The 20,534-nt window shown below is 56.8% G+C and overlaps 4 protein-coding genes across 6 annotated transcripts; 3 read left to right on the top strand and 1 right to left on the bottom strand.

Annotated features, from left to right (window-relative positions):
* Positions 1 to 1,225: 1,225 nt before the first annotated feature.
* Positions 1,226 to 2,598, top strand: SCGB1C1 (secretoglobin family 1C member 1). The gene is made up of 3 exons (XM_020912214.2): positions 1,226 to 1,280; positions 1,915 to 2,114; positions 2,566 to 2,598. The coding sequence occupies exons 1-3, from the start codon at positions 1,226 to 1,228 to the stop codon at positions 2,596 to 2,598; spliced, it is 288 nt and encodes a 95-aa protein (XP_020767873.1).
* A 1,062-nt stretch (positions 2,599 to 3,660) lies between these two features.
* CIMAP1A (ciliary microtubule associated protein 1A) lies at positions 3,661 to 7,242 on the top strand. The gene is made up of 7 exons (XM_020912105.2): positions 3,661 to 3,834; positions 4,246 to 4,362; positions 4,543 to 4,743; positions 5,195 to 5,296; positions 5,474 to 5,595; positions 6,388 to 6,528; positions 6,902 to 7,242. Exons 2-7 carry the CDS (start codon positions 4,254 to 4,256, stop codon positions 6,989 to 6,991), a joined length of 765 nt encoding a protein of 254 aa, XP_020767764.2. The 5' UTR covers positions 3,661 to 3,834; positions 4,246 to 4,253; the 3' UTR covers positions 6,992 to 7,242.
* A 1,077-nt stretch (positions 7,243 to 8,319) lies between these two features.
* On the bottom strand, positions 8,320 to 12,768 carry BET1L (Bet1 golgi vesicular membrane trafficking protein like). Of its 2 annotated transcripts, XM_020912106.2 has the most exons (4): positions 12,651 to 12,768; positions 11,369 to 11,460; positions 11,073 to 11,129; positions 9,683 to 10,942 (listed from the first exon to the last, which is right to left on the bottom strand). In XM_020912106.2, the coding sequence occupies exons 1-4, from the start codon at positions 12,667 to 12,669 to the stop codon at positions 10,775 to 10,777; spliced, it is 336 nt and encodes a 111-aa protein (XP_020767765.2). In that variant the 5' UTR covers positions 12,670 to 12,768; the 3' UTR covers positions 9,683 to 10,774. The 2 variants fall into 2 exon arrangements, with proteins under 2 accessions (XP_020767766.2, XP_020767765.2); XM_020912107.2 differs by lacking the exon at positions 11,073 to 11,129 and having other exon boundaries at positions 8,320 to 10,942.
* Positions 12,769 to 14,243: 1,475 nt separating this feature from the next.
* On the top strand, positions 14,244 to 20,074 carry RIC8A (RIC8 guanine nucleotide exchange factor A). 2 transcript variants are annotated; one of them, XM_020912109.2, is made up of 10 exons: positions 14,244 to 14,503; positions 14,801 to 14,848; positions 14,933 to 15,523; positions 16,201 to 16,292; positions 16,766 to 16,916; positions 17,730 to 17,825; positions 17,911 to 18,055; positions 18,134 to 18,278; positions 18,675 to 18,794; positions 19,216 to 20,074. In XM_020912109.2, the coding sequence occupies exons 1-10, from the start codon at positions 14,420 to 14,422 to the stop codon at positions 19,334 to 19,336; spliced, it is 1,593 nt and encodes a 530-aa protein (XP_020767768.1). In that variant the 5' UTR covers positions 14,244 to 14,419; the 3' UTR covers positions 19,337 to 20,074. The 2 variants fall into 2 exon arrangements, with proteins under 2 accessions (XP_020767768.1, XP_020767767.1); XM_020912108.2 differs by lacking the exon at positions 19,216 to 20,074 and having other exon boundaries at positions 18,675 to 19,209.
* Positions 20,075 to 20,534: the final 460 nt, after the last annotated feature.

Raw genomic sequence — 20,534 nt, 5'->3', positions numbered from 1 at the left:
CTTCACTGCAGGTTATTTCTCCTAAATTCTTGGAACTATGTATACAAGTAGGTTATATCATCTATGGGTTTCATTTCATCCCCTTGCTAAGGGGATTACAGACTGCTTGTGATAAACAGACACCCAAATGGATGAGAAACTCTAAGTGCTCAGAGGACATAAGACAAGCGTCTGGGGTCTGTGACAGACTCAGGAGCAGCTAGAGGCACGTGAGAGGCAGGGTGTCAAACAGGGCAGGGTAACTGACCTGGACGGAGTTGCTCTGGAGGTTTGCTGAAGGTGCGAGTCCCTCCGGCGTCAGGCAGGGCAGAAGCCCTGGATCCTTGCAGGGACCCTGCAGGAGAGTGGGCCTGTCCTGCCGGATGCCATGGGCCGCCAGGTGGCAGCATGGGACAGGAGAAGAAGGGCTGGGCCCAGGGCAGGAGGGCCAGGACGGCAGCACTGCTTGTGGGAGATCAGGTCAGGAGCCCAGGCGGCCCAGCCCCGCGTCTCCATCACAGCATTGGACTGTCTCCCCCAGACCCTAGACTTCCCCAGGCTGGAGGACCACCAAAGGAAGCTAAGTCAGTGCAGTCCCTCCTTGCTTCCTGCAGTGACACGGTCATCCCACCAGGCCTCAGAGACAGCCCAGCTCCTCGCCATTCTGTCACTCTCAGGCCCACCCTCTGTTCCCTGGAGGCTGCTGCCCACTTCAGGCTTCCTGTGGCCCTGGGCCCATCTCCCAGCACTCAATCTGCAGGACCCAGGAAGCCCTCAGGAAGTGCCCCACCCCTCTTCACCCACCCCCGCCCCAGTGGAGATCTTCAGGCTATCTCAGGGTTCAGAGATCAGTACTGGGCCACGAAGCACGTTGAGTGGAGGGGGTTTTCCACCCCAAAAGAAAGGCCTGGGCCCGGGCCCAGCCCAAGAGCCTGCCACTCTCAACCACAAGCAAAGCAAGGCTAGAGGCCGTCAGCATCGCTTCCTTCCTCACTGACCAGGCTCACCTTGCCCCCTTATGTATGTCCACACACCCCAAACAGTTTGCCAACCAACCCTCACAGAGCACCCTGGGCCCCTTGCTGCTTGGCACCCACTCAGGGCAAGGGGTGAGGACACACCCCCAGCTGCCCTTCTTGTGCTCTCACTGGCCGGGCCTTGATGAGCAGGTTGGACCCGCCCCCAGACTGGCCTGCGAGGCATAAAGCCCGGCGAGGCAGCTCAGGAGTCACCACCGCTATCCACCATGAAGAGGAGCGGCGCCCTCCTGCTAGCGGCTCTCACTGTGCTCTGCACCTGCGGTGAGTCTGCGCTGACAGGGGCTTCCAGCACATTCGGGAGGCTGGGGCCAGAGGAACAGGCGGGAACCTCGGAAACTACAAATCCAGGCACTGACCCTGCAGTGACTGATGCCCACCTTCCCAGGCACCCCGACCCACTTCCATCACAGAACATGAACGTGGGCAATGACCCTGGTGCCCTTGCTGACCTCAGTCCCCAGGCAGCCCTACCCCAATCATAGACTAAGCCCAAATGGCCCCAACCCCAGCCCAGCCTCAACCTCCGTCTCAGCCCCTGTGTCACCACCAAGCCCAATGTCACAAACTCAGCCCAACTCAGGCTGACCCTGACACCAGTCCAAGCTCCAGGTAAGCCAGCCTCACAGGAAGGGGAAATTCCCACTACATCAGAGGCTTGACTTTCCTTCCTCAGTGATGCCAGGGAGCACAGGGTGAAAAGAAGCAGCTGAGGTTAGGGTGACAGGAGGGGTCTGAGGGCAGGTGGAGTTGGGGGATGTTGTGGAGGAAAATAAGGGGCAGGTGGGGTGGGCATTGATGGGAAGAGTCTGGAGAACCACTGAGGCTGGAGGTGGGAGGTCTGGGGCTGGGGTTGGAAAGAGTCCTGTCCTGGCATCATCTCACCCCCACAATACAGGGCTGGTCACAGGGGAGGACAGCGAAGAGCTTTTCATGGACTTCCTGCAAACGCTGCTGGTGGGGTCCATAGAGGAGCTCTATGAGGGGCCCCTCAGCAAGTACAACATCAATGCAGATGCCAAGGCAGCAATAGCCGAGCTCAAGTCCTGCATAGACGGCCTGCAGCCCATGCACAAGGCGGAGCTGGTCAAGCTGCTGGTATTGTGGTCGGGGGGCACCCATTCCCTAAAGCCTGCAACCCTGGCGGGACCCACAGCCCTATTCCTTAGGCCCTTGACTAAATGCCATAGCACCTCATTGCCCACCCAGTATAACAACCCCATGCCCCACCTTCCCACAGACACCTTCACCCACCTCTGCCAGCAGAGGTGGACACCCCAGACCTCACTGCCCACAGCAGCCTTCAGCCCCCCCTACATGCACATCATGCATATGCACATGCTCACCTCTGCACACACACGCACACACACATACACACACTTGCAAACACATGAACACACCCTGCTTCCCCAGCTGCTGGGAGGTGACTGGCTGCAATGTGCAGAGGCTGGCCTGGGCCTGTTTGCCTGATGGAGCTGTGGCTCTCCAGTTACTGATCAGTGGGCATGGAACCGCCAGGCCCCTTGGCCCTCACGTGTCTGCCTTTCAGGTGCAAGTGTTGGGCAGTCAGGACGATGCCTAGTGGACCCCAGACGTGGCTCCAAGCAGCCATAGGACCAGCTACACAAGCAGCCATGATGAAAACACCCCTACCACTTCCCTATGCATGAATTTATCCTCAAGTCATCCAATCAATAAAGCCTCCTGTAGCTCAGGCTCTGGCTCCTGTCTCTCCCCACCCTCAGGGACACTACATACTCCCATACACAGGGTCATGTGAGTGGAGCACACATGTGTAAGTAACTCCACATAGAGGGCAGACCCACCAACAAAAATCCAGGCAGACACCCTTGTAAGGAAGAAGACAAAGCAAGCCATTGTGTAGGCAGACATGTAGATGTAGGGAGGCATTGGACACAAAAAGGTCTGCAGAGGTAGAGGCAGAGGCAGAGGCAGGGGCAGGGGCTCAGAGCAAGGAGCAGCAGAGAGCCCCAGAGAGAGGCAGTGGGTACAGGCTGCCTCAACGCCAGGGCTGAGGGTACAGGCCGGGTGGGGGGGCTCTACATCTGAAGGTTATCATTCTGAGACAATAAATGTGCACAATGTACATGTGACATGGGTCCAGGGGTTGAGAAGTCCCTCAAGGAAAGACACAAAGCCCCAGCTGGAGCCCCAGTAGGATTCTGCTAGTGAGGACACTCAGGATCCAATGGTGGGCGCAGGCCGCATGGTGGGAGGAGGGCAGTGTCAGAGGAAGGCCCCTCAGCAGCTCCCCACACCAACCCCTGCCCCCAAACCAGGGCAGGCCTGCCCTTTCCTGGGTCCCTGGACCCCCAGCAGCCTTCCTGTGCCTCAGTTTCCCCAGCTCAGTAGTCTCAACTGGGGGCAGGATTGAGCAGGTTCAGCTCTGCCCCTAACAACCTTACTCCTTGCCTCACTGTGCTGGTCCCAGCCCTAGCAGTCCCTGCCTGTTCTCTGCACTCTACCCTGATCCCTGCAAAGAGGAGCAAAGCAAAGTCTCGGTCCTGAGCCAGGCATGGTGTGGGTGGAGGTCCCATGGGTGGAGGTCCCGTGGGCTGAGGCCATTGTCTCCATCACATACACAGTGATCTAGAATCCACCATCCCACAGAGCCACATTCTAGAGCTCAGAAGCGGGGACACCTCCCCAATTCTTAACGCCCCCAAGGGGAGAGGAGAGGCCTTCCTCTCCATACTCCTTTTCTGGAACACCCTGGCACCAAGGCTGGTGTGACGGGACCACCTCTGAGAAGGCTCAGTCCATAGGTCACTCTGAGTGCTGCTCCCAGACCAAAGAGGTGAGGGCCCCTCCTGAGCGGCCCCCTCCCCACTCCAGGGCACAGGCTCATGCAAGAAGTTCCCCATCTTTGTCCACTGCTCCTTACCCTGTCACATTCAGAGTCCTCTGAGCACAAGGAACCTGCCCAGACCCCCTCATAGCCACTGTGGGCACGTCCACAAGCACTAAGACAGCTTCATGGGCTTGTCCGTGAGGCTCTGATGCTCCTCCTCTTGGGGGTGGGTGCAGCAGAGCCAACCCACTGCTCTAAGCAGAGGCTCCCAATGATCCTTGGTCTGGGCCCCAAGTCGACACCCCACTGAGGAGGCGCAGTGCCTGCAGTTCTGCCCATCGGTGCGGGCAAGAGCAGTGATGCGGGGGGGAGGGCCCAGGCCTTCCAGCACTCGGTCACCCTCCCATCCATGGACAGAACCAGTCATGGCGGAGGAGGTATGGGTGGGCACCTGGAGGCCCCATCGTCCCCGGGGGCCCATCATGGCCCTCTACAGCAGCCCTGGACCCAAGTACCTGATTCCACCCACCACGGGTAAGCCCTTGGGACTCTGGGAGGGCGGAGCAGGGGAAGCAGAAGCCAGGTCTGGGGTGGGCCTGGGGTGGGCCTGGGCTCATCTCTTACTCCCAGACCATCAACTCCTCTAGGGTCAATGGGGGGTTGGGGGGAAGGGCAGGGCCTAGTTCCAGGCCGCTCAGAATCCCTGCCCCACAGGCTTTGTGAAGCACACGCCCACCAAGCTGCGTGCACCGGCCTACAGCTTCCGCGGGACTCCCATGCTCCTGGCAGAGAACTGCTCCCCAGGGCCCCGCTACAGTGTGAACCCCAAGATACTGAGGACTGGCAAGGATCTTGGCCCCGCCTACTCCATCTTGGGGCGCTACCACACAAAGACCACACTGACCCCTGGCCCCGGTGAGGGCCCCTGGCTCAGCCCCAGCCCTGCCCAAGCCTCTGCAAACCTAGGGGCATGAGCATGTGAAGGGTGCAGCCATCCTCACCCTCCCAACCCACCTTCTCCTCACAACGGTGCAACGTCGGGCCTGGTGGGGAGCTGGGGCCCAGTGCAGCCTCTGAGACTCTGGTGTCCAACTCTGATTGAGGGCCTTCCTTGTCTGATTGAGTCACCGCACCAGGCCCACATCAGACTCGCTCTCCAGGCCCCTGTCTCTCTAACTCCTGCAACCAGAGTTTTCATCCCGGATACCCCTTGCAAAACCACGGTTGCCTCTCACTGGGGCCCAGAGGCCCCACACCTGCCACGGTGGGGGTCCTCCTTGAGTTGACCAGGGCTAGGCATCTGTTTTGATCTGTAGGATCATTCTTACCCTCCAGTACCCACGTTCTTCCCCCCAACCCATCCCAGGCGACTACTTTCCAGAGAAATCTACCAAGCATGTGTTCGACTCGGCGCCCAGCCACTCCATTTCTGCCCGAACCAAGACCTTCCGAGTAGACAGCACCCCAGGTCTGCAGCAGTCTCAATGACCCATAGCTGACTGGGTTGGGGACCCTGCGTAGGGTGGGTGAGGGGGCCCACCCTGATAGCTGGTCTCCTGGAGGTGGAGAGCCCAGGGAAGAAGCCAGTGGAGACTTGGGCACAGGACTCTGTCCAGCCTGAGACTCGATACTGGTGCACCTGCAGGCCCCGCAGCCTACATGCTGCCCATGGTGATGGGCCCCCACACGGTTGGCAAGGCCTCCCAGCCCTCCTTCTCCATCAAGGGCCGCAGCAAGCTGGGAAGCTTCAGCGACGACCTGCACAAGGCAAGGGTCACCTGGCTGGGGCACAGCACTGCTTACCCCCTAGAGAGATGGCCCATCTGGTCCCTTCCCCCAGACTCCAGGGCCTACCAGCCTGACCCCCCATCCTCCCGAAGCTCCGAAGCTCTTCCTCCTCTGGGAGCCTGCCACCTATCTGGCCCCACCCTCACTGGGCTACATTCCAGAGGTGAGGAGGGGCAGACGGTGGACAAGGATGAAAGAGGTTAAGACTAGGCCAGGAGGCTGACAGTGCTGAGGAGTGATGAAAGCGACAGGTGTGTGGGTGCTGCCTGAGAAGCAAGGAGAGTCTGAGACAGCGCAGCATGCAGGAAGACGCTGAGCAGAGGAGAAAAAGGGGTTGTGATGTATTTGGGGGAGGAGGGCTCTGGCTTCAGAAATAGCCAATGCAAAGGCACTGAGATGCTTGTGTGCCTGGGAGCCTGGCAAGGCTGGCATCACAGCACTGCCAATCTCACCAGCCCAGCCCGTGGCCCTTGAGTCCCTAGTTGGAAAGGGGCCTCTTTCACACACACTCATGGAAGGGAAAATCTGGGGCTGGCACAGACTGGGGTGTCATTGCCACGGTGAGGCTGAAGAGAAGATGACGTCCACACAGAGAAGGGTCCACAGCACTGGAGTGTTGTCCCATGGTATGGCCATTGTTTGGAGACAGAAGAGGCCCCCGACACACAGACACACAGTGATTTGGGGCCTGAAACACACTGTCTGATGCCAGCCCTTGGAGGCCCCGCACTCTGGCAGGCCGAGCCTGTCTGAGCCTCTTTCACCCTGCAGACCCCAGGTCCCGCGGCCTACCGCCAGACTGATGTCCAGGTGACTAAGTTCAAGGCTCCACAGTATACCATGGCTGCCCGGGTGGAGCCCCCAGGGGACAAGACCCTAAAGCCAGGACCAGGAGCCCACAGCCCTGAGAAGGTCTGGCAAGAGCGCGGCCCAGATGGGTGGGGTGGGGGCAGGAGGGGTGACATGGCCCAGGGTGTGCTGCAGGGAAGGGCCTGCAAGGGTCATGGCAGCGGGTAACCTCAGGACACGCATTCCACCACCAGCCCTCTCCCCCGCCGGTGGGCTTTATGTTCCCAGACCCCCAGACACAGGATGGTGAGTGCTGCCGAGCACTCACCACACCCAGGCTCTGCAGTCAAGCCTGGCAGAGTGGACTTCCTGCTGGTCACCTTGGCCCAGGGCTTCGGGGGTACAGCAAAACCGCCGTCAGAAGCCCCGGCCCGTGAGGCAGAGCCTGCAGGGTGGGGGCAGCAGTGCCGGCTCCTCACAGCCTCTCCTCCCCCAGGTGACGATGACCAAGCCCTGCGCCCCTGTCGTCTCCTTTGGCATCAAACACTCTGACTACATGACACCCCTGGTTGTGGATGTGGAATAGCCCGGCCCTGCCCCCGCCATCGCTGGAAGCCTCTGCATGTCACATACCCCCACTAACAGACTCCCCGAGTTGAGGGCTATGGGCGCCTCCTCCTCCGGCTGGGCTGCAGCCAGCCTGGCCCTGGAGGGCAGAGCATGCTTGTTTGGACAATTGCGATCAGTTATTTTTTTCTATGCATTCCCATTTGCTAACCTTGTTTCTTGCTGTGCCCAGATATATAATAAAATCATGGATTCTACTAGCAATGGTCTCTTGTGGGAGAGGATCCAGCTTTTCCAGAAAGAGGCCCCCATAGGCGATCATGCCATCCCATGTCGGGTTCCAGGGCCTGGGGTCTGAGCTGAGAGAAGGCCTCATTCCGCCTCCATCCCTGCCCTCCACATTCTGTTGTATCCTCCAGTTTGTCCCTGTGAGACTGACTCTTCCCTGCTGAGATATGGAGTCTGTGCCCCTCCCCTGGAATCTAGAACAGACCCTGTGACCATCCTAAATAATCATGCTGTTGTTACTTGACTTCTGAAGCCAGGCCACACAATATACAAAGGGTTTCTGCCTGGACACCCTCCTTCTCTTTGCTCATCCTCCCATCAGCCACCATGTTGTAAGCTCAACACACAGCAAGGCAGTGAAGCTAGTTGGGCCCTCAGCTCACATCTGCGACCACCTGCAGATTTGTGTTGAGCTTTCAGGGGGTGGTAGTGCCAGCCTGTGTCTCCAAAAGGCTGTAACATCCTAGAGCAGAGAGAACCATCTCTGTCTCAAACACAAATAGTCCCCATGAGACATAAACCACTGCGACTACACCTGAAGGTGATCTGTTATACACCAAACACAGGAAGCATAGGAGGATGTGGACAGGGAAGCGGTTGTCTGAGCTGGGATTAAGAGGGGTGTTTCAAGAGGGTACCCTGGAGTCCAAGGCCAGCCTTGAGGAATGAATCTAATCTTCACCCCAGCTCTGAGCAGGTAGCCCTGTTGCACCTGTGTCTGCAGCTTACAAAGCACATGACAACTGCTGACCCTCACTGAGCTGTGACCATGTCAGGCTACTTGTTCTAAGTACTCACATATATTCCCTTAAACCTGAAGCAGTAATGCTATCATCTTCCCATCACAGTCACAGAAACCTGGGAAAAGAAAGGTCCAGGAGCAGGAATTGTCAACCCCACATCTGCCTGCCCAGGGGGATGAGTGAGGAGCAGAGCAGGGCCCAGAAAAATAGCATCAGAGTCAAGACCACCAGTGCCTGTGGACAGTTTGTGGACCAGGGTCAGTTCCAGACGAAACTTTCTGAAGCCCCCTCGGAAATGAAAACACCAAAGGCCATGTTTACTTTATCACAATACTGTTTATTTCAAGTTTTTATTGCTAAATGCCTCGTCTTTGACTTAAGGGATAGAACCTGGCTGTTTGTCCACACCTGACACCGAAAGTCCTCAAGTCCGTCTCTGTTTCATAGTCTCAGAGATCACTGTCGGCAAACCCCACTTATCCACGGGATTAGGTGCTCAGTGTACAGGGCTGAGGAGGAGGAGGGTGAAGGCCCACAGGAAACCCTGCTGACAGCACAGCAGAGCTCCATGCCCACTTCAGGAATTCATCTAACACAATGAGAAACAAATACCCAAACCCCCAAAGAGCTGGAAAGGCTACAAAGAGTCATAGAGATGGAGAAGCAGAGAGGCACAGGGGGCAACCTGAGGGAAAATACACAGCAAGTGAAGGTCTCAGAGATGGCGAAGTCCTCCTCACAGAAGGGACTTCACTGACAGCTCAGTTGGTAAGGAATCTGCCTGCAACGCAGGAGTCCTGGGTTCTTTCCCTGGGATGGGAAGATTCCCTGGAGAAGGGAAAGGCTACCCATTCCAGTATTCTTGTTTGGAGAATTCCATGAACTACAGTACATGGAGTCACAAAGAGTCAGACACGACTGAGCAACTTTCACTTTCCTCAGAAAAGACCACCCTGAAACACGAACTCCAAATTCCTGGTCTGCTTTGGAGCAGGCCAGTGCGGGGAAGGCTGCCCTGGCTGAGCCACTTTCTCAGAAAGCAAGGTTAGCAGACCCAGAAAAGGCAGGGGACACAGAGTTCAGGTCTGGGGGTATCTGCTGCTCCTGCAGTGACCAGATATATATGAGTAGCAGCTTTGAGCATGGTGACCAGTGGACATGTCCCTATGACTAGGTTCACTGTGAGACAGGCAGAGAGCGAAGCCGAAGCTGTGGTATACAGAAGAATGGGGATCAAGGCATGACCACAGGAGCCTGTGAAGGAATGTCAAGGAGGACAGAGAAACACCCAAGCCCCAGGGACACAGAGGCAAGTGAGCCAACCTTACTGGCTGAGAAGCACATACTGGAGGGAGGGACAGTCAAGCAGACCACTCAAGAAGCCAAGGGCCCAGCCAACTGCAGTGGAGAAAAGGGCTCCGTGGCAAGGGTCAGGAGAGGCCAGACCTGCTAGGCAGAGAACAAGGGAGAGCAAGAGGAAAAGGAGCAGGAGTGGTAGAGCCAGAAGGCGAGGTCCACATGGCCAGAGAAGAGAACAAGGTGGGCGAGAGGAGCTGATACACCACACATGGCATGAGTGTGCGGGCAGCTGGACAGTGAGCCAATAGCCCTCAGAGAGTAAGGTGCGTAACTAAGAAGAAGATGGGAACAGGAACCAGGAAAGACACAGAGCCAATGACTTGTTTCTTACAAGTGTTTTTTATGGAAAGACAAGGATACTGGGGACTCACAGTGAGGTACAAAGAAGCCACTGGTTTGGCTGGGCCTGTTAGTTCAGTTCATATGAGCAGGGGACTGACCAAGTGGACACTGAGGGCCCACGGAGAGGTGGGCAGACACTGCTGCGTTAGGGTTAGCTTAGTGGAAACTGCCCACGAACCCTCAAAAAGTGACCTATAGGTCCTAAAAAAAGGCATTATCCAGAAACCTCCTGCCTACACCCATAAAAGCCCCGCTTCACACCTTGCCTGACTTAAGCATCAGATGGACCTGTTTCTGGAGATCTAGCCTCCTGGAAACAGATCTCTGGTGCTGGGTAGATCCTGAATCCCATGAAAACATTAGCTTCTGCTCCTAGATACATGGCTGGGAAATTGCCGGGATCTGGACCCCAAGTCTTCAGCCAAGGCTGCAGATCCTTCCTCCATCCACAACCCCCTGCCCATCCCTGAGGGTCTGGTTTCAGTCGTGGGATTGGAGGGCAGGAAGAGGCCGTTCAGCAGGACCTTTGAATCTCACTGGGTCACGGATGACCAGCAGCCCTGGCCAGAGAAACTGCAATCTCCAGGCTGAAGGACACTCAGTTGGAGGTGACAGCAATGATTTGAGCTTCACAGCCACACCCCCTTCCTGTGTCAGCTCCAAGCAACTCAAATATCAGACACAGCCTCATCCAGACCAAGACAGCGTAGAGGAGCCTTGAGATGCTCAGAACCTTGAGGGCCGAGGAAAGGACTGCTGCTCACAGGTGGCCATGTCCAGGATTCCCAGATGCTCTGCTTGGACTCAACAACGCTGGGGCTTCTAGAGCCCAAGGTGGCAGAGGGAGCTGGGCCTTGGCTACCCCATAGGGATAGGGCCCTTGCACACATAGAACCAGCTAACATGAGCTCACTGGGTTAGAGGCTCCCAACCACGCAGGAAGAAGATTCCTAAGCCATGATCATCATTTCAAAGGAGTATTTTGTAAACAAGTTCTCTGGAGCCCAAAACACCAGACAGAGGAAGATCCTGGTTGCCCCAGGCACCCACTGAAGCCAGCTCCCACTGGCTCACGTCCTTGCCCTTGACAGGAGGTAGGAGAGGATGAAGAAGGCCACGATCAGGCCCACAGCCATACCACAAAGAAGCTTCCGGTTGTCTCGCCCAGATCGCGCCATTGTGGAAAACCGCTTCACACTCCCTGTGAGTAGGCCCGTCATACTTGTGAAATCTGAGTCCTGGGGGAGAAATTCCAACATTGTCACAAAGGGACAGGGACTCCACAACAAACATACACAGATGGGGGGCCACAAAGCAGGTGGTGGGGAGCTGAGCTGACCGTGACACTTGCAAACCGCAGACCCTTACCATGCCGTCCAGGTACCGGTTCTGGTCCTCCGCATCCCTATCAATGTCCAGAGCCAGCTGGTCAGGACACAGAGGGGGTAGGGTCAGACCAGGACAAACATATGAACAGCACCTGAACCCCAACAAGATCAACAGAGATCAGGAGATCCAAATGCCACCTAGGCCTCACACAGATGAGTGTGCCATGGATGGGACAAAGAGAATGGAACTACCTGAAACCCATCCAGGTCTTTACCGCCCTCTGATCCCCCCTCCAGGGTGCCAGTTGGAGGCAAAAGGAGAGGACCACCACTGACCGATTTGAGCCTGGTGACCTTGGAGGCCAAGCTGTCAGCCATCCGCTTGTTCTCTCGGTCTAGAATCTCTTCCACAGCACCAGGGCTCTGAGCTGTGAGGAGAGAGAGAGGCTGAGGGCATAAATCCACCCATGAACATCCCCTTTACCCCTGTACCTCAGCCCTTTATGGCTTCCAGACTCTGACTCCAATCCCATCTGGCCCAGTCAGGTGTCTAAGGGAACTGGGCCTTCCTGTGTCTGCTGAGCAGGTCCTACCCTCACCCAGGATCCAACACTTCACACATGAGATAAGACTGTATAAACAACAGTGTGTGTGAACACAGGTCCTGTGCATGTATCCAGGCTGGGATGGGTGGGCGGACACCTCCAAAGGGCTCAGTTCAACCAGTACTTTCTGACATTCTGTGACAAAACTTTTACCATCCCTCCGCAGATGTCACTAGCAACATACACAGAACCTGTTCTCAAAGAAAACCCCAATGAGCTCTGGTAAAGACTTTCGAAAGACTTACTAACAGGGCTTAAGACTGGTCCCACACAGGGTCTTGTGTGTCACCCAAAGCCTGGTACCTGCTGAGACCTGGCCTGTGACAGGCGCTGGGCCTGGTGATTCAGAATTACCATCTTATCAGGCTGGTGAGAACTGTTTCCCACAAAGTTCGGGGTGCATATTTGCCTCGGGCCAGATGCCTCAAGGAGACTCATCAAAAAGGGGCACAGCCCTAGGAACCATGGAGGTTTACAAACCCCAAATAAGAGGTGTTAGGGTCCTACCAACCGATTGTAACATTAATTCCTTAAAAGTCACAACAGCCCAGCGAAACAAGCATCAGCATCCCACTTGGCAGGTGAAAAGAGAGACTCCCAGAGGGCAAGTGGGGTACCCCGACCCCAGTGAGTACTAGGCATGCTTGGGCCCTCCTATCACGCGCAGCTCCTACTCCGAGGAGGCTCCTAGCCTCCGGGACCCGAAGAACCAGGAGACCCGGCCGAGGTCCCGTGCAGAGCCATCTCGCAAGGACGGAACGGGTGGGGACTGCGGGCATCCGGACCCAGCAGTATCAAGCACCAGCTGGGCAGGAGCGCCCACAGGGACCCAGGGACTCATCCACAGCGCGGCGGGCTGCACCCTGGCCGCCCTGCCCAAACTACGCCCGCCCATAGGGTCTTCCCAACGACGCCACCTAGTGGCGCGGAGAAAGGCGAAGGCGGTTCCAAAGGGCAGCGAAGTCGGCCCCGTCGAACTATGTAGCCATCCGCCTCCGCCCTTCCGCGCTCACCCCGAGCCCAGTCCGCCATCGCCTCCAGCTCCGACCCCGCGGTCTGTCACCGCTCGCCTACAGCCTCCTTGGACGTGGCGCAGTCGCCGGAAGTGGCTCCCGGCTCCACCCCTTCCGCCTCAGGCCCCCACTTCCGGCCGAGATCTAGCCAACAGAGACTGGGCGGTGAGAACTGGAAGGATATGACGTTTCTTCCTTCATTCGACTTGGGGATGGGGCTGGCGTTTGCTCTCGGGAGCCCTGGATGGTTTGTGTTTTTAGAGGCAACTATGGCGCGGACAGACACTGCAGCAGCCATTCCCGCCTAAGGCGGTGTCGGCGTCCTAACTGGGAAGAGCACACGGGCCTTTCCCAGGTCAAAGAGGCTCCTCGCCGTGACCCCGCCGGGGTTGAGGCCCGGCCCGCCCGGCTGCGGTTCAGCTAAGGAGCGAACTCGGTGGGAAGCCCGGTTCCAGGTACTGCCGGCAGGACAGACTGGAGATCAGTGCCTGGAACGAGAGAGCGGTGCAGAAGTTGCAGGAGTGAAGCCCTCCAAAGAAAACAAAGCAGGAAGAGGGGTGGGAACGTGAGGGAAGTGGGTACGGTAGGAGCCAGTGCTTTTTGACTTTCCACGCGGTGCTGACAAGGGGCCTGACACAAAGTAGATGCTCAACAAAGCCTTCTTGCCCGGTGGATGGATTTTAAGTTACCCACCCATCGTAATGGAGCAATTGCTCTGTGTCATTTACTCCTGACAATCCACTGAAATGGGAACTATTATCTCCGCTTTTCGAAAAAGGAAACGGTCCGAGCAGACCAGCAGGTGTGCCTGCTTACACAGCAAGAAAGTCACCGCACACAATCAGACTCTGTCTTCATCCTGACCTCTCCTCCCCAGTCTCCCTTTTCTCTCAGCCCCAACAATGATGTTTCTCTCTCCCACCACGGCCATTCCCACCCTTGCACTGGCCACTCCTGCCTTGCATAACCTTCCTTCAGAGCCTTTCCTGGCTCACTCCTTAGGCTCCGGTCTCAGCAAAAATGGCACTTCTTCAGATCTGCTTGCAGCCCATCAAGGCCCTTTTCTTATTCAATCACAGCACGATAGCTGCCTAACGTCGTCTTGTTTGCCCGTTTTAGTCTTCACATCTGGCACATAAGCGCCAAGAAGGCAGGGACCTGTGGGTTCTATTCACCCGCCTCCCGGCTCCTCGCATGCAGTAGGCACTCAAACGTCTGTTTAGAAACCACGTGGTCCGGAGGTTGTAAAGTCCTTTCCACCTCGACTTTTCCTTGGATATTTCATTCTTTCTGTGCATCAAGAGCGGTGTTGGTGTGCGTGTGATGGAGGAGTGCGGGGCTGAGGCCCTCTCCGGTCAGGAATCCTGGCCCAAGGAGTAAGGCTCACCGCTGGGTTCAGGGCGGTTCCGGCCCATAGGTCGGACGATCACCGACCCAGAGCTTAAGGCCAAAGCTGACTCGGCAGCAAAGCCTTAAGTTCTATCCAGCTGTTCCAGGCCTCGCCCCTTTAAGGCGCCGCACAGCCCATAGAGCTTGGCGCCCGCCCAGTCCCGGCTTCCCCCGCGCTCAGCCCTTGACACAACCTGTGGCTCCGCGAAAGCCCCGTCCCGGCCTCCCCTGCGCACAGCCCAGGCCCCGCCCCTCGGCGCGGCGCACGCCCCGTCCCGGCCTCCCCCGCGCGCCGAGCCTGGGAGGGGCGAGCAGACGCTGGCCCGGAATCGCGAAGCCGGGAGCCTGTGGCTGTCCTGCCATCGGGTCCTGGAGGTGCCATGGAGCCCCGGGCAGTTGCGGATGCCGTGGAGACGGGGGAGGAGGACGTAGTTATGGAGGCTTTGCGCGCGTACAACCGGGAGGTGAGCGGGAGTTGTAGATTTGGGACGTGCAGAGAGGAGGTGGGGCAGGGTGGGGCCCGCGCGCGTGGCCGGCAGGAGAGGCGGCGAGAGTGATGAGCGTGGCAAGGGGCTGAGGGTGGAAGGGAGAGCGATCGGGAGGAGCACCGACTCTTTGAGGAGTTGCTAGGGTGCTGGTGTGTGGGGCTGGGGCGCCGTTTGTTCATAGAGGGTTAGAGTTCGGCCTCAGGCCCCCATCCGCGGAACCCGGGTTCTGCCGCGGTGGGCCTGTGCCTTCTGAGCCTCTGGGTTTCTTTGCAGAACTCCCAGAGTTTCACGTTTGATGATGCGCAACAGGAGGATAGGAAGGTGGGTGCTCACTGAGGTAGAGGGGCATGATTGGGTGGCCCAGGTAGAAAGACCTGGTGGAACGGCTCTTCTCCCTGCCCACAGAGACTGGCGAAGCTGCTTGTCTCAGTCCTGGAGCAGGGCCTGCCACCCTCCCGCCGCGTCATCTGGCTGCAGAGCATCCGTATCCTGTCCAGGGACCGCAGCTGCCTGGACTCCTTCACCAGTCGCCGGAGTCTGCAGGCTCTTGCCTGCTATGCTGGCATCTCCGCCTCCCAGGGGTCGGTCCCTGAGCCGCTGAACATGGATGTTGTACTTGAGTCCCTTAAGTGCCTGTGCAATCTCGTGTTAAGCAGCCCCGTGGCACAGGTGCTGGCAGCAGAGGCGGGGCTAGTGGTGAGGCTTGCAGAGCGCGTAGGACTGTACCGCCAGAGCAGCTTCCCGCACGACGTCCAGTTCTTTGATTTGCGTCTGCTCTTCTTGCTAACTGCACTCCGCACCGACGTGCGCCAGCAGCTGTTTCAGGAGCTGCAGGGAGTGCGCCTGCTGACCAGGGCGCTGGAGCTGACGTTGGGAATGACTGAGGGCGAGAGGCGCCCTGAGCTCCTGCCTCCCCAGGAGACTGAGCGAGCCATGGAAATCCTCAAAGTGCTCTTTAACATCACCTTCGACTCCATCAAGAGGGAGGTGGATGAGGTGAGGGCTGACCTCAACCTTTGGGCGGAGTTTAACAACTTGGACCTTTCCTGCACGTGCTTCTTTGCTGGGTTGGCTCAGACGGTAAAGCGTCTGCCTGCAGTGCGGGAGACCTGGGTTCGATCCCTGGGTTGGGAAGATCCTCTGGAGAAGGAAATGGCAACCCACTCCAATACTCTTGCTAGGAAAATTCCATGGATGGAGGAGCCTGGTGGGCTCCAGCCCAGGAGTCGCAAAGAGTTGGACACGACTGAGTGACTTTCCTTTCCTTTTTCCTTCAAATTTCTGGATTAGGCATGCTTAGCCAGTCGAGAGAAGCAGGGAGCACCCATCTTGGAAGGGTCTCAGAAGTTTTCTCAGTTGGAGAGCATAACTGGCTCTTACAGCCTGGCTGGAGGGCTGTGTGGTGTGCAGGGGAGGCTATGAGATTCTTCACGGTGAGACTGAGTGTGGGGCTAAAGCATAGAGCAGCTGTGTCCCAAGGGGATCCATTGATATTCTTAACCAAGAGAGTTCTCTTGAGGTCTTGTGGGAGAGGACAAGCACCAGGGTGTACAGTAGAGAAGCATCGTTAATGCATGTGGTCTTGCAGGGGCGTCCAGAAGGTAGAATCTCAGTTGGCAGCAGTGGGGGCCAGTGGGGCTCTCTCTCACAGGAACTCATGTCTGTTTGGTCAGGAAGACACTGCCCTATATCGGCACTTGGGGACCCTTCTGCGGCACTGTGTGATGGTTACTGCTGCTGGAGACCACACAGAGGAGTTCCACGGGTGAGTGGGGTGCCTATCATGCGGGGTGGTGGGGAGGAATGGGGGTGGTCTGCTCACAGGTCTCTGTGGTGGTTCCCAGTCTTAGAGAGTCTTCATCCATCTGGGTGGGACCAGACAAAAGTGTGTTTCTGGGGAGCTCCAGCATTTAACAGTCTAAGATGGGAGCTGTGAGTCCAAGGCAGGAAGGTGCCAGGGGGCCTTGGTTAGGGGCGGCGGACACTGTGGTATTGATAGGGTAGTATGCTTCTTCACTTTCATTCTTGGTGGCCTATGCCTAGGCAGGTTCTCAGTTTTAGCTGTCTTGCCTCAACCTAGGTATGTGATAGGCTGGGCATTTGCAGGAAGTAGTACCCTTAGCTCTGGTACCTGGTTCTGCTGCTTGGGCCCCCAGACACTGGTTCATGGCATTTATGGCCCCAGCAGGTGGCAGCAGGGGGTTGTATTTACCAAGTGCCCCTTTCATCTGTCCCCAGCCACGCAGTGAACCTCCTGGGGAACTTGCCTCTCAAGTGTCTGGATGTTCTTCTCACTCTGGAGCCACACGAAGGTTCCTTGGAGTTCCTAGGAGTGAACATGGATGTGATTCGTGTCCTCCTCAGCTTCATGGAGAAGCGTCTTCATCAGGTGGGCAGGGGGACTACTGTGGCTCTGGCCCAGGTTTTCCAAGCTACTGTGGTCACTGTGTTTTTGCTGTCCACACTGGTGAGGGGAGATCAACTCCCCAGTGTGATTCAGGCAATGCCTCCAACTTCATGGTCAAGCCAGACCTTCCTCCCTGAGAAGTATGTGGAAACAACTTTTCAGAATCTGGCAAAGTACTCATTTTTTAGATCTCTTTGTGAATTCTCTTGAGGGGTCCTGAGAAGCCCCCCATCCCTACCCCCTTAAAGTGCCACCACGCTCCCCATCCTTCCTTGTGACCCTAGACTCAGAATGTCACTGTGCATGAGCAGCCCTCAGAGATGAGCATCAGCTGTGCCTTGGCTTCCCTCAAGAGGACCCACAGGACCTTAAGAGCTGGCGGCTCCCTGATTCCTGCAGCTGCACCACGGGACACTGACTGGCTGGCACTCTAACCAGCTTCTCTGGGAGTTTGCAGGCATCGTGCAGGCTAGACTGTGACGGACTTAAGGTTCAGCACTTTGTGAGCTGTCTTGTGTGCTGTTGGTGCTAACGACTTTAAACACAGTTTTCCGCCCCCTCTCATTTAAAGGTGGGGAAAGTAGTTAAATGATCTGCCCCAGCATACGAATGGCCTTCTGAGTTAGAGTCTGTGCCTGTTCTTTTTGAAGCTCATAGAGACACCCATGGCTCGCTCTTGGTCCCTCAGCTGGGGCCACTTCATGAGCGCCTCCTGCCAGGATCATCTGGGGCAGGTGCCTGGCCCCCTGGCCTTGAGTAAGGGGGGCCCAGTCCGTGACCGAGGCTCCTCTGCAGACACACAGGCTGAAGGAAAGCGTGGCCCCCGTGCTGAGCGTGCTGACAGAGTGTGCCCGCATGCACCGCCCCGCCAGGAAGTTCCTGAAGGCCCAGGTATGGGGCAGACGGGCTATGGCCGGGCTCTGGTTGGAGACCCTGGTCCTTCCAGGCCCAGGCTGAGAAACAGCTGCCCCCTCAGGTGCTGCCCCCGCTGCGGGACGTGAGGACCCGGCCTGAGGTGGGGGAGCTGTTACGGAACAAACTGGTTCGCCTCATGACGCACCTGGACACTGACGTGAAGAGGGTGGCGGCCGAGTTCCTGTTTGTGCTGTGCTCTGAGAGTGGTGAGTGGTGAGTGGGGGCCTGCCCCGCCTGCCCCTCCCCGGTCACGTTTCCACACTGACTTCTGCCCTGCCCTTCAGTGCCCCGCTTCATCAAGTACACAGGCTATGGAAATGCCGCCGGCCTCCTGGCTGCTAGGGGCCTCATGGCAGGGGGCCGGCCTGAGGGCCAGTACTCAGAGGACGAGGACACAGACACGGACGAGTACAAGGAAGCCAAGGCCAGGTGTGTGCTGAGACTCTTACTCAACCCCCCCATCCCTTTTACCACACCCGTATGAACCTGCGGGGTGGATGGGATAAGGGTGACAGATGGGTAAACCTTACAGAATCAGGCCTCTGTTCTAAGGGACACGTATTCTGACACCACGGCGTTCCATTGAGAACACAGACTGAAGGATCTGACCAATGTGGGGGACAGGTAGGCCAGGTAGCAGGCGCTGATTACCTGCTGCTCCTGGAGGGAGTCCTTCTGCAGTTGCCTTGCCTTCCCTGCACCCAAGAGAGTGAATTTCTTGCCATTCCAGGCCCAGGCAGGAAGATGGGAACTTCACCCACCACACGCAGCCCTCCCGTCCTGGAGTCACTAATGCATTCCCCACACCTCTCTTTCATGAAACAGCATAAACCCAGTAACTGGAAGGGTAGAGGAAAAGCCACCCAACCCCATGGAAGGCATGACAGAGGAGCAGAAGGAGCATGAGGCCATGAAGCTGGTGAACATGTTTGACAAGCTTTCCAGGTACGTGGCATGGCAAGGAGGGCCCAGAGCTGGGACAGAGGAGGACGACCCATGCCCCGTCGTGCAAGCCAAGGAGGTGGGATCAGAGTGGGATTTAGGTTCTGGCAAGACTGCATTACTAATGTTGGAAATCCTCTGTCTTGGAGAAAGTTCTCTAGCAAAAGGCTAGGGCTGAGGTAAGTATTATGTCCATTTTTCAACTGATGAAAACTGAGGCCCAGAGACAGTAAGAGACTGCTTAACGTCTCAAAGTTTAGGTAGCAGTTAGAATTTAGGCCTGACTGAGACAGTTCCCATCCAAGTTTCCCCAGTAAACAGGAGCAGCTTGGTGGAGCAGCAGGTCACAGCGAGGGGGTGAGCAGGACCCCTGCTCCACCTGCCAGGCCCCTTTCCCATCCCCTACCATGCCTTCTTCCCGCAGGCACAGGGTCATCCAGCCCATGGGGATGAGTCCCCGGGGTCAGCTCACATCCCTGCAGGATGCCATGTGTGAGACCATGGAGGGGCAACTTTCCTCGGACCCTGACTCGGACCCTGACTGAAAATGGCCGCTCTTCTGCTCCCCTTCAGAACCGGTGCTGCTTCCAGAGGTGTCCTTGGGGCCAGGACGTGGGGAAGCTACACCCCTCCCTCCAGCTTGGAGGTCCCTTTCTCTTTACTTCCAAAGTTCTATTCATGATTTGCCTTTGGTCCATTTTCTTCTCTCTAGGACTGTGAAGCTCTCATCCTGCTAGAACTCTGGGAACCCAGTCTTTGTTTCTGTAAATCAAGTGGTTTCTTTTGTGTGTGCCTGAGGGCAGGGCTTAACTGAAGGCAAAACTGTACATGCGTTTGGGAGGGTAGGACTGAGTGTGGGAACAGGCAGACAGCACGAGCACAGCTGGCACACTGGCCCAGAGCTGGTGTTGGGCAGGTACCGCATTTCACAGGGCGAAAAACCTGCTGGAACTTATATGCTAATTCCAGAAACACACTTCTGATCTGCTGTTTTTGTCCCCACTGAGTGCAGAGCTGGTAGCCTCTTGTATTTTCGGTCCTGGCTCAGTGCCCAAGTTATCAGAGTGGCTCTGATAATCTCAATCCTTCCTGCTGGCTTAGATCATTAAATATATGAAGGAAAATGTCTCTCCTGAAACCGTAAGTCTAGATTTCGGTTGTGCACCACAGAGCTTCATGAAAACATCTTTTTGAAATAAGAGTTCCAGGCAAGAATGTGTGCGCACGCATGCGTGTGTGTGAATGTCTGTGCAGAATATCAAGTAAAGGCTTGTTAAGTAGAAGTAGAATTATGTCTTTCTTAAAATCCAGCACTTTTCCTGGACGACCGCTCATGTATTAGGCCACCACGTCTCCTGAGCAGTTTGTCAGTGAAATCTGCTCCAGGGGGCTCTAGCCCAGGGATCCAACGGGGAGATAAGACTCCAAGGAGGAGGGAGCCCTGAGGGGCAGGAGCTGAGCCTGGGGGCAGCCCCATACAGGGCCTATACCAAAGCAGGAAGATCACAGTAGGTTCTGCCCAAACAGCAGCGTGGCTGTTAACAAGTGAGCAATGCCTTCTGTCTTAGAGGTTAATCCAAGCAGCATTAATGGAAGAAGGCCTGGTTGGGGGGGAGGGGGTGAAGGCTGCTAGAATGGTCTGAAACAGATGAGTTTCTGGGGTTGATGTGAAAGGCATCAGGGACAAGGGTGTGTTGGGTGCTCTGAGGGCCTGTGGATGAATTCAGGGACAAATGTTCTCAG

Source organism: Odocoileus virginianus, chromosome 28 (assembly GCF_023699985.2).
Source record: "Odocoileus virginianus isolate 20LAN1187 ecotype Illinois chromosome 28, Ovbor_1.2, whole genome shotgun sequence".
Taxonomy (NCBI): domain Eukaryota; kingdom Metazoa; phylum Chordata; class Mammalia; order Artiodactyla; family Cervidae; genus Odocoileus; species Odocoileus virginianus.
Note: the sequence above shows the minus strand (reverse complement) of the source record. Positions and strands in the feature narration are given on the sequence as shown.